Source organism: Tauraco erythrolophus, chromosome 20 (genome assembly GCF_009769465.1).
Source record: "Tauraco erythrolophus isolate bTauEry1 chromosome 20, bTauEry1.pri, whole genome shotgun sequence".
In the NCBI taxonomy this organism is placed as follows: domain Eukaryota; kingdom Metazoa; phylum Chordata; class Aves; order Musophagiformes; family Musophagidae; genus Tauraco; species Tauraco erythrolophus.
This window is the reverse complement of record NC_141484.1, coordinates 4,013,797-4,026,502: the sequence shown is the minus strand read 5'-3', so window position 1 is coordinate 4,026,502 and position 12,706 is coordinate 4,013,797. Positions and strand designations below refer to the sequence as shown.

Here is a 12,706-nt window from a genome sequence, read left to right as displayed (position 1 = left end):
TGGAGCCTAGCATCTTCAGAAAGAGCAAGTGGAAGCAATCACACATGCAGCCTCTGCTAGCATCAGAGTTTTGGTGGTGGTGATGTTTGCTGAGATCTTAGACTGAAATCTTGCCATCACTCCACAGATAAAACAGCATTAGCAACAACTGCATTCCAAGGCAGTTGATGTCAGCAGGGGTCTGTTGTTGTTGCTCTCAGCACAGAGGAGTTGGCAGGCTGACACACAGGCCACCAGACATTTATTCCAGCCCTTGTCCTCAATTAGGCATTTGCCAAATAAAGAAGGTTAGCTCTTAAATCTGGCTGGGCAACACAAAAAACCAAAACCCAACCTACAAACCAAGAACCAGGAGCAGTAACAGTTATCTTCTCCCTTTTTGCTCCTACCACTTTTTAAAGCTAGGGACACAGCCTAACGGGTGACTGTGATTCTAACCTCAGAAATACTTCGCATTTTCTTAGAATAAGGAGTGAATCACACCAGTCACTTACTCATAATCACTGTAGATTGTTGCTTGTGGAAATACATGCTGCCAAGAACAGGGCTCATTGGTGGATAGGCTGAGCACATTTTTCTTGGATAAAAACAAAGTCTTGGTCCCCAGAAAGTTAATTATTAAGCCACTGAGCTGTCAGGCATCTAGAGAAGAATTTGCAGTGTTCTATTATTAACTCAGTATATTAGATCATTCTGAAACAAGTACTTCAGGGAAAAAAAGTAGAGATAACGCTGTTCAACAAGTGTTCTCTGTATATAGCAAAGGGGATGAGAACAGAGAGAGAGAAAAGTCAAATTAAAAGTCAAGTTAACTGCATTTATGCTAATAAGAGATTAAAGCAAGGAGTTGTGTTTTAAAGTAGCAGCACCCTGAGATACCACTTTTAAAGATGATGCCTTATATTCAATATTGAATCTGGTTAAATACTTGGAAATCGGTTAAATACTTGGAAATCAGCACATTGATGTTTTCCACAACTACAAGAGGTGGCCCAATGGATTTTATCTCGGTATTTTCTTAATAGGAAAATAAAGTACATCATATCTGAGCAGTCCAGGCTGGATGAAACTCCACATCAACCTCTTAAAAAAAAAATCAAACAAGGCTGTGCCATTGCCTGTGGCACCCTCTACTGAATGATGTGATAATTTACAGAGTTAGAAAACTGAAATGGCTCAAGAATTCTGAATTGTTTCACAAGTCATTGTGTCATTGCCCTTATAAACCCACAAACATAAAGTATGTGGAAGCAATGATTTCATTTATGAAAGCTGACTTTGCATAATTGCTTTTCTAGAGGTTAATTCTTTCCGTTCTCTACAGTTAGAAAAAAATCATGATTTTGTAACTGATGTTTTCAGGTCAACATTGGAGGTTTGACAACAAAACAAAGGACACGAGGCTTACTGCAGATGCATAAAAGCCCTATTTGGTTGGGGTTTTTTTCCCCCCAGAACATTAAAGGCTTTAGCATTGCAAGGCAGACAGTTCTTTCCACAGGTACCACTACAATAATACCAGACTCTGGTCCCCAGAGTGTTGCACTACCTGTGGTGTTAGACTTGCAGTCTGGCACTGTCTACAGCTCCTTCTGCAGGTGCCACCCAGTCTCTCCCATTAGCACAGAAGGCAGGCAGGGCTGGGAACATGCTGCAGTCCCAGCGGCTTAGGTAGGTTATAGCAACACTGACATCAGCTTCTCAAGCAGAAGATGAAACAGGGTTACAAAAGCCATTAGTCTGATTGGCTTTAAAGACTCCTTTAGTAAAGCTTATGGCTTACTGCAGCCTTGTTTTGGGGTTAAAAAACCCAGCAGTGGTACAGTCAAACATACGAAGTCCGCATTAGTCAATTCAGGATACTGTGATTTTTGCAAGACAGTATCTTTGTGAAGGCCAAACCTGCACCGCCCTGTTGATACACCAGTGAGCAGTGTAGGTGTGCCTACAGCCGTGTTCTGAGCTGGGTGGGTGAACTTGTACAGCCTCAACAGCCCAGCAGAAGTACACTTAGGCTGGCGAGTTCAGAAGTGATTACTCTGCAGGAAACATTATTGCTGCTAACTATAAGAAGCTAGATGAATGCATATACAAACAGATCACCTTCTACCTTTTGTAACATTATCACCATCCAGCAGTACCCAAGATCTAAGCAACTGGCTTGCACAGAGAAGTCATGTGGGTGCATCTATAGATCATCAGCCTCCAGGTAGGGAGGGGACCATTTTCACAAGCAAGTGTGAGACAGGTAGTAGACTTGCACCACGGTAATGGAAGTAAGAGTGGCATCTTCCACATTAGCAATAACTCCTTTAAAGAAGTCTTAGGTAGAATGGTAATCTAGGTTTAGAAAGAGCATCCTTTTAAGATCAGGTATTCTTAACAAATTTTAAAGAGTTACAGTCAAATCCACTTTTATATGCATACATACTATCAAATAGACTTGAAAGCACACAAAGATAAATGCAAAAGGCCTACCAGAATCTTTCATCAGGTTCACTTAGCAGAACACAAGGGGTCCAGTTAACAAAACAGCTCCAAGTTTTTCCAAAAAGCTGGAAACCTGGAATAGTTCTTCCTCGCTGCCTACTACCCACTACCCAAAACTCCACTGCACAACCACTTTAGAGACAGACGATGTTACTGTAAGTAATCATTTAGAAGCAGAGGGGCAATAGATCTCAAGATGAGGCCTTCATTTTTGCTCTTTAGAGCAGGCAACTGCTTCAAAGCATTTCCCATGCTAAGGCCACCTGAACATACTTAATGGTTAACTGCTGTACTTACCCCTCCTCCACACTTGCACTTAAGTAGTGCTACTACAATCTTTAAATATTTCTTCTAAAGGCAGAAGATAGTTTAGCTTAGTTATGAGCAGGGTAGAACTTACCAGATGTCTGCAAGAGATATGTGGAGAGAAGCAGCAATTCATTTGTTCTGCAGTGACAGAGGGCTACAATACGCAGAAGTCAGAGCTTGGAGTGACCAAGCTGTTTCAAAACCACCATCTTCAGAATTTCATCTCATGGTTTAGACCTGCATTCTTGCCATTATACATTTATGATGAAGTATACTCACCATATCAGTCACCTTTTCAGAGAGCAATTGACACAGTTCAATTTGATGTATTGATATCACTTTATTGAACTTCAAACATAAATCCTCTTTAAAAGCCTACTCAGTGTATGATTACAGCAAAAGGTTATGCAGAATGTAACAAGTTATGAAGAGGTTATTGCAGAGTAGTGGCTCACGCTCCAAGAAGTCCTGTATTGCCCACTTGCATCCTTATTCCTGACAGGGACAGTAAAGAGCCAGAAAAAGGACAAGTATTTACAGGTCTCTCAGAAAGGATGAAGTTTACAGTTAGAAATTCACATAATATGTACAGTTTTGAACTGTTCAAGTATGTTTCAGTTGAACAAAGTGCTACAGGTCACATAAAAAAAACACAGTAAAACAAGAGGAACTGTTAAGACAAAGAGGTGGCTGTCATCACTTGTGTGCCAAACAGCTTGCAGGTGGTTGCAGTATGTGCAAGACCTAGAAGTTGAAAGTGTCTGGAGCATTGCCCTGAATTTGGAAAGTGTAGCTAGCAGCAGTAGAGTCTGGTACAACATTTTGGTCTTCCTCCTCCTAGGAGAAAGAGAAAAGAGTTTTGAAAAAGCAGTAGCATTTCAACTTGGTAGCCAGTGCTAGAATAGAAAATGGAAAAAACCCATATCTTGCAGCCACTTACTTCTGCGGAGAAATATTTCTCAATCAGGGTGGATGAGGCTTTGTACACTTGTTCGTTTTCATGTGACTGAAGAGCCTCAATTTTGTCTAGACCTCCACACTCCTCAATCATGAGGCAGAGTTTTTCAGTCTCATTGATCTTCTCAGCAGCCTAGAAAAGAGAAGCATGGAATAACCTCAGGAAATATGCATGGCACCAGCTACTGACTATGAGCAACATCTTGGACAGTGATTGAGTATGCTGCATCCACATACCAAGAAGATATTAGAAATAGCATCCAGAATAACTAGCACAGTTTTGCTGTCTTTAGCCGAGAGGAGATTCAGTAGGGGTTCAACAACACCAGCCTGAACAAGATACACTATCTGGTCAATTGTTCCACCACTTGTGTAGTTAGTCACAGCCCACACAGCTTCCTTTTGAGATTTGAAATCCCCCTGTGAAGGTAAAAACAGGGTATTTAAACACAAAGAACAGTAGTAATAGCAAAAGCCTCAATGTAGTAAATATAGTTTTTGTTTACCTTCCTCAAAATACCAATGAGATAAGGTACAAGACCATGGTCTACAACTCGCTGAATCTGGTCCTGTCGTCCAGCAGTGATGTTGGACATTGTCCACGCTGCTTCTTTCTGGATGTTGTTTTTATGATGAGAAAGGAGACTTGGAAAGACAGACAGTGCTCCCGAGTCAATAACAATCTGTGTCTGCTCATCAGTACCAGTGACAATATTTCCTATGGCTCTTAACGAAGGAGTCTGAAACAGATACAAAATTAGTACTTAGGAAAACTGGTATAATCTAATCTGTATTTGAGCAAATACAGCCACGCTTGACACTCCAGCCTTCCCAGTTAACAGTATGATATGCCATGTACTGGTGAGCTTGAAGCTCTTCATTAGCATTACACTCAGAGACGTTAAGCATGCTAAGACTGCACGTCTTCCAAGGCCAATCTGCAAATAACTACCCATGACAGAGCTTCAGAAAGCAACATCTCCTAAGTACTAATGCAATATAATTGTGTGAACAGAGCCCACTTCTAAACACTGCCCCTAGAATTTGCATTTGCCACAGTAATTCAGAGTTAAAAAGCAGGCTTTAAAGGATGTTGACTGTCATGCTGGTCTGTGTGTTAAATCCAATGATTATGCAAAGTTTGATAGTCAAGAGCTACAGTCTATGCCTCGTGTGTGGCAGTCTCCAGGCAAGATAGAAGCTTGAGTCTTACCTATGCAAAACCTGGAACAAACATCAGATTTATGTATGAAAAGAACCATTCAGTTCACAGACACTATTCTAGCTGAAGTTTTGTTCATGACTCAAACCAAGCAACAACAATGTGCATGTCGGAGCTTACCATTATCGGCAGTTCACTACATCCCAGAAGTTTCACAAGTTGTGGCACCAGCCCAGTTTTCACTACAACTTCTATCCTGTCATTGGAACCATCTGTTAGATAGGAAAGTGCCCAGCAGGTGTCTGCTAACACCTCATGATCGTCGTGGTGCAAGAGCCGAACCAGAGCTGGAAGAATCTGCTCAATAGCTTCTATGGGTGGTGCAGGATTCTTATTGCGACACAGGTTTGAGAGGGTCCAGGTAACGTTGCGTAAGTATCCGGACTGCAAAATTGAAATAAATAGTTAGCAACTATTCAGTTACTTGAGCTCTTTTGCTCACTTATTGGTAACTGTAACTGGAATCATACTGCACACTTACAGCCAGACAAGAGAGATCAGGGACAGCTAGTAGACTCAGCAGTGGCTCAATTGCACCAAATTTAATAACCAGATCTCTATAGGTAGAACCATCCCCTGAGAAAACAAGAATAGCCAGGTGAAAACCAGAATAGAGGGATATGTGCATATAGAATCACATGTTAGAGGATTAATTTCACTGCCTAAGAAGAGCTAGATAAAATAAAAGAAATAAGAGGACAAAAGGACTACTGCTATGGTTAAGTCATATGACAGGCATGTGTTTTTCTAATCAAGCCAGAGTTTAATTTTTTTCTGTTGGAAAAAGTAGTAATTTAGTTTTATATACAGCTTTTCTTAAGAGTTGACAACTAAATAGGAATTTGTGTTTTTTGAAAACATATCTAAAGCTCTCCCACTAGAACAGAGCTCTTCCCATAACATGGGACTTCAAATGCACTGTAATCATTGAGCAGAGCTCATTGATAAATCCCAAAAACATCTGGTGAGAGATGTGAAAAAGCCCTATATAGCTCTATCAAAACTGAACTGAAATATGGGAGCAATCCACAGGTTGCCAGGTATTGCACAAGATATCCTATACCAGGTCTGAAGATAAAGAATTGTCAGAGTCATAGAATGGGTTGGGCTGGAAGGGACCTTAAAGATCATCTAGTTCCAACCCCCCTGCCATGGGCAGGAACACCTTCCACTAGACCAGGTTGCTCAAAGCCACATCCAACCTGGCCTTGGACACTTCCAGGGATGGGGCATGGCATACTCTATATTGCCGAGCCTGTCTTCACTTGCAAAGCTCTTAGGCAGGGCTCCCAAGAAGCTCAGCATGCAGCATGACACATCAGTAGTAATGTCCTCCCGTTTTAAATAAGGCAGCAGGTCTGAGAGTTGTGCAGCACATTGACATACCTGCGATGTTTCCTAGTGCCCACACAGCCTGTTCGCTGATGTGAGCATGGGGAGATGCCAGCAGTGAAATAAAGGCTGGAATAGCCCCTCCGTCTACTACCGCCTTTGTTTGTTCTGACGTGCCAGAAGCGATGTTGGTAAGTGCCCAGGCAGATTCAAACTGAATAGGGCTACAGTCTGCTCTACCCAGGAAGGAGACAAACTTGGGAATCAAACCAGCCCGAATTATGTTGTCTATAGGGGGCTGTTTCTCTCTTGAAAGGAGTTTCCTAAGGAGAAAGACAAACAGCATTATTTTTGCCTGTAGAGATCTGAGCAGCAGAGACCATTAATCAGTTTACAAAAATCCATATTTAAAAGAAAAGGTTTAGCATTGCCTTAACATTCAGAGAAGGCAATGCAACAAGACATGAGGGACAAATACAGCCAAGCTGAACACTAGCTTCCTAAACCTCTTAACATTGGTTGTGGCATGTCTTCGCTGTATAAGAGTTCAGACTCTGAAATATAGCAGACTTGCAAGAGTCGCAATACATCTGAATTACTAGAGGTTTCCCGGCAGACAGAAGGTTAATGATTGCCAGCAGCAGAACTGCAGCAATATATAAGCTTGCTAAAGGATATTTTAGACTTTTTTTAGATTTGGAATACTTCAAATCCTCATCAGCTTACTGTTCACATTATTCTAAGTTAGATCACTGCACTCAAATACAGAAATTAAGTGTTAACACAGTTTAAAGACACCTTGTTCTGCTGTAATAAAGGGTTTATTTTTTCACTCCAACTCTGATATTAACTACTGTATATTTTGCCACTTTGAAACTAGTAGAAAGAATTACTACTTCCTAGTAAAATGTTCAGGCACTTTCAGCATTCAAAAGCCACACTATTTCGATAAAATTGTGACTAAATTAAGCATACCTAAACATTGTATATAAGGCAAACTCAGGTTTTGAAAATACTGTCTGATGAGAAGAGCCACAGCTACTGCCATAAGCAGACACTTAGGCTCGTAAGTCAGTTCTTTTACCTTACCCAGTTACTGGCTTGCACAGCTGAATTGGTTACATCTAAACTCCTTACCTGGCAGCTTGAGTAGCCTGTAGCTGAAGCTCCATATTATTACTATTAACTCCTTTGACTATTTCTTCAACTGACCAGTGTGCTGAAACCTGTACAATAGAGTTATATGAATGCTTTGTTGAGAGAGGCCCATGTCTTCATGATCACAGAAGCCTTCTATGCAATACTAGCAACAGACTCCAATTTACAACCACTTCCTTTATTGTAAGATTATACCATTATGCGATACTCCAAAACCTCATCAGCTACAGCTTTACCTACAGTTCTCTGAATTACTGAAAACTTTAACCAAGTGCTTCACACCACTGTTACACTGATACAGTAGGCTTAAACACAACTGCCTGAGCTAAGTTGTAAGAGTGTTGATGGTTAGAGTTGGTAGCATAGACTTAAGCTGGTAATGTATACGTAGCAGTACTGCATCCCACACGAGAAGGAATTAATACTTGTGTGGCTGCCTGAGCTTATACTGCAAGACCTCCAAGTGTGCCTGTTCCAAGTACCCACTTACCTGATTGCTCCTATTTTCCTGAAGGGGAGAAGTAGCATCATCTGGTAAAGTGCTAACATTTCTTCTTTTAAGCATCTGGTCATCTTTCTTAGCTTTCCTCAGCTCTACATTGACTTCAATACGCCGCCTTCTCATTTCCTGGAAGATAAACATTCATGGTAAGGTCTTGGCTTCTATAACTCATGCTTAAAAGATGATGGCTAGCTGAAGTACCAGTTGCATCAAAATACTCACTGTAGTGTCCTTCCCTTTGTTCTTGAATCTGTTCAAGCGAACTGCTGCTGCATTGGCGTTCTCATTAGTAGACATCTTGCTTATTCGTTTTTTGAGAGAAACTGATAAAAACAATCCTGAAAACAGAGCAAATAAAAACCAGCACGTTTACTCCACAAGAGTTAAATTTAAAAACTGGATCAATACTTGATAATGAGACACTTGGTCTGTGTTAGATACAGTAACTGCCTCTGACTTGATCGCAGATACTAGTAACATAACAGCTGTCTCTTTAAACGCCTGGATGCTACAGCAAGCTCCAGCATTAACACAAAAGCCATAGACACACGTACATTGGTTTAAGACACTTCCAGCCACAAACGTTATCAGAGTCATTGTTTCTAGGAGCAAGGCTGGTCTTCCTTCCCATAGACACTGCACATGCTTTTACATCTGCTTTCACCGTGTCATATACTTACATCGCACAGGCACACCACCCAGTCCCACCCCGACCCCCTTTGCTGGAAACAGCTGATTTCATACTGGGAAGGCCCTCCGGCGGGGCTCGTGCCGGTGCAGCCAGCAGCACGTAGCGGCAGCTACAGCGGTAACGAGGCAGGCCCCTACACCTCGGCCAGCCCCAAGGCGACCCACTGCATAAGGGCTGGCTGCGTTTCGGCCACATCCCAGTCACAACCCACCGCCCGCTCTGGGACACACCAGCCCTGTCAGGCCGGTAACCGCAGAGACCCGAAAGGCTCCAGAAGGAGCCCCGCCATGGGACTGCCGGCCCGCCCTACCGCCAGCGGAGCTCAGTCCCTCCTGACAGACCCCACAACCGGCTTTTCGCTGCCACAGGCCCCCCCTCCCCTCCCCTCCCCTCCCCTCCCCTTCCCTTCCATCCCTCCTCGCCCCCGCGGCCGGGCACCTCCGCCGCGAGCTCGGGCACCAGCCGTCCTCCTGCCGCCGCTCCGCTCCCAGCGCGAGCACGCTGCCACTGCGCCCCACCGCTCCGGGCGGGATTTAAATTCCCGCGCCCTCGCCCTGCCATTGGCCCGTTCGAGCCATAGCAACCTCCTCATTGGCCAGTTTGAAACGCAGCTCGTCTCGCGGTGAAAGGGAACGGCTCTCCCAGGACGCACCAGACGTCACGCACCCCAACACCCGGCGCCGCCTCAGCACTACAACTCCCGGCATGCAGCGCGCGGGGCAGCGCCGGGAGGGCTGCGGCGCACCCGCCTCGGCGGCTCGCGGGGGGCGGCGCAAGGCATGCCGGGATTTGTTGTTCCGCAGGGCGCTGCTCAGGACACAGGGGGAACGGGAGCGGGATGGCCGAGGGGCTGCTGGACCCTGGGTGGGGCGCGAACAGAGGGGTGCTCACACTCCGAGCGGTTCGGGGCAGTGACATGCCGTTTGCTCACACACAGCCTCATTTCTGCCTCAGTAACCGTCAGGTGGCCGCAGGCCTTTCCTGCGACTCCCTGTGTTGTCTCCCAGAAACGTGGCGCGCAGCAATTCAAAGAAAATGGGATGTGACTCTGCAGTGCAAAGTAATTCGACAGCAATCAGGGCAGATCAAAGCTAAATCGTACAGTAAACCAAAACAAGCATGCCTGCCACTGCGGCATGCCCGGAAAATCAAGGGATTTGGGATTCTTTCAGATGGGTCTGGCCTGTTCGCAAGGGATGGAGTACAAAAGAACACCCTGTTTCACAAGAGATATAATTCAAACCATAAAACCTGGGGGAAAGGCATGACTCTGCTAGCAACTCGAGCACTTCAACATCTATAATGTACAATTCAGGGTAGACAACTGCCAGGGATGCACGTTGATACATCTGTGTGTTAAACCATTCCATTAAATCATTTATAGCGATCTGCAGATGAGCAGAAGACATATGCAGAGGATGAGAAATCACCAGTGACATTTTACATAGTTTGTACTGGGCCGTACAGCACTGAGATTTGTAAAATAAAAACATCGCCAAAATATTTAAGCAATAGTAGGAAAATCAAGAAAAGAGAAAGCGCATTATTCACAAATGAAGATATTGAAAAGGACTAGTTTGATAGAAAAAAAGCAGCTGGAAAGTAGAAATCGAGGTAAAACACCTGGTAAGTGGAAGACTGATGTGAAGAAAGTCCACTGGGTCATAAATTGCTGGAGAGTGCGCAATCTGGACAGCGTAACCTGGATGAAGCAGACAAGGAGACGCAGGGATGGGCGTTCCAGGGCAGGGACAGGGCTCTCAGCGATTTGGAAACTCGAGGTGGCCGCGTACCAGGTGCTGCAGGCCGATGTGGGGTGAACATGCCTCGAGGCGACAGAGGGGCGGAGGGAGGAGAAGGGCCCCACAGCGGCTGAGGTAATGGGGACAGCGAAGAGCGCACAGGAGGGAAAACGTCCCGAGGTGAGGAAGGCCCGCGCGGGAAGAGAGCCGACCGCGGGGCGGGCGGGGCGGAGGGGACGGCGTTTCACGGAGAGGGCTCCGGGGAAGCGGCGGCTCTCCTGAGGCGGCTCGCGCCTCACGGCCTCGCGCCCCGCAGCGGAGACAACGGCCGCCGCGCGCCGCACGCGGCGCTCTCGCGCGAAGCGCCAGAGGCCGACAGCGCGAGCCCAGCCCCTGCAGGCAGCGGCACCTCGGGCGCGCGTGACGCTGAGGGGCGGGGCCTCGAGGCCATGCCCAATGGCGTGCAAGGAGGGAGGAGCCGGGGGGGCGGAGCCCTGAAGGGGCGGGGCAAGGCACGGGCAGGCGGGGCCTCCCGCTCACGAGCGGAGAAAACGTGCGAATTCGTTCGGGGGCGGAGCCAGCGCCGGCCGGGCGGGGCTCTTACTGCGCAGCGCTCGCAGCTTTTGCTGGGTGACCCAGTGGCCTAATGGATAAGGCATCAGCCTCCGGAGCTGGGGATTGTGGGTTCGAGTCCCATCTGGGTCGTACCGCACATCTTTTGTGGCCGAGCGGTAGGTCCCGCGCGATTCCTTCCGCCGCGCACCGCCCGGCACCTTATTATCGGGCCTCTCCGATACTTTTAGCCGCGCCGCCCGCTGCTGCAGCGGCCGGAGAGGGCGGCGAAGACGCGGAGCGGAGCGCGGAGCTCGGTCTGAGCCTCACGCTCCCTCCGCCGCCCCGCCGTTGCGGCAACCGTCTGCCCAGCCCGCCGGCACCGCGGCGCTTCCCAGGCGACACCGAGCCTGCCGCCGCCGCCGTCCCCCTGCTCCCTGCGGGGATCCCGCGGCTGCGGAGCGCCTCCGCCCGGGGCCGCTCTCTGGCAGGAGCCGGGCCGTGAGGCGGCCCGGGCGGGCGTCGCCTTTGCGCCGAGCGTGTGGCTGGTGAGTGTCCCCGGGAGCCCGGCGGAGCCGCAGCCGGCGGGCGGGCGGTGCTCCAGGCGCTGCGGGCTCGATCCCGGGCGGGCTGCCCGCGGCGCGGGAGTCGCGCCGTGTCGCGCCGTGGGTCCCTGAGGCCGTTGTGGCGAACGCGCGGGGGAACCTGCGCCCGTGGCCGCGGCTCCCGCTGCCGCCGGAGCCGCCGCCTGCCGTCCGGCGGCCGGGACGTGGCCGCTGAGCCGTCGGTCCCTCTGTTCCCAGACCCGGGAGCCTCGCTGGGAAAGCTGTTCGCTCCCCGCTGCCGCTGGAACACCTGGAGCTTCCTGAGCGGGAGAAATACTCCAGAAATACTCCAAATACTACTGGCCTTTTAATCAAGATCCTGTCCAAGTAAAGAGCATGGAGAAAGAAATGAGTATGGACATAGCCATGTGTTAATACGGCTTGAACTACACCACCAGCGAAGTTAGAAGACTCCTTGGGGCGCAGAAGGTCTGGAGGACACTCACACGTCCGTCCGTCCATCCATCCTCAGCACGAGCCTCACCAGTGGGAGCGTGTCACGCTGTGACCTCTCGCTGCAGGTACGTGTCCTGCTTGGGCAGGAGATGAGGAACATAGAGAGCATACAGGCTCACCTCTGCCTCATCCTTAGCTCACGTTCCTATTTCTGTAATAACTGTCTCAGGATACTTTTGGAATTAAAATGTTTAAAATAACAAAGGAAAAACGGAAAATAAATGTTGGAGTAGAAACTTAACACACTAACAGATGTGTTAAAATTTCATTTATTTTGCACACTACTCTGCCCAATTTTCTGTATTTTCCCCCATAGCTGCCTGAGATAAGGCCTTGAATTTTTAAGATTTTATTAAACAGCTTAATTAAGACAGTACAAAACAGTGTTTAAACTAGGCAGTAGCTGGACCGCATGACACAGGCATTACTGATGAGTAAATTTTCGGTCGGAGGCTGAGTTTCAGGAGCTGGGATATAGTGCTTTTACAGGGGTTTTAAGTAAGTTCTTACTTGCACCTTAAAGGCATGAACCAGTTCATTAACTTTCATGACATCCAGTAGCAACTAGAAAGATAAACAGTCACAATGGAAGTTTTGTCTAGCAATAAGGTCACCCGTTTGAGTTAGGAACATAGGAATAAGCCTACTTAATTCAGTAATCCAAATCAGAGTTTGCTTGGAGTGTGAAAA

The 12,706-nt window shown here is 47.1% G+C and overlaps 1 protein-coding gene and 1 non-coding gene across 2 annotated transcripts; one reads left to right on the top strand and one right to left on the bottom strand.

Annotated features, from left to right (window-relative positions):
• Positions 1–3,481: 3,481 nt before the first annotated feature.
• On the bottom strand, positions 3,482–9,120 carry KPNA2 (karyopherin subunit alpha 2). Its single transcript, XM_086623835.1, has 11 exons — positions 9,100–9,120; positions 8,193–8,308; positions 7,959–8,096; positions 7,448–7,536; positions 6,365–6,633; positions 5,460–5,554; positions 5,099–5,362; positions 4,263–4,496; positions 3,994–4,176; positions 3,740–3,889; positions 3,482–3,636 (listed from the first exon to the last, which is right to left on the bottom strand). Exons 2-11 carry the CDS (start codon positions 8,265–8,267, stop codon positions 3,544–3,546), a joined length of 1,590 nt encoding a protein of 529 aa, XP_086479961.1. The 5' UTR covers positions 8,268–8,308; positions 9,100–9,120; the 3' UTR covers positions 3,482–3,543.
• Positions 9,121–11,035: 1,915 nt separating this feature from the next.
• Positions 11,036–11,108, top strand: TRNAR-CCG (transfer RNA arginine (anticodon CCG)). The gene has a single exon. It is a non-coding gene; the product is annotated as a tRNA-Arg (tRNA).
• The last annotated feature ends 1,598 nt before the right edge of the window (positions 11,109–12,706 follow it).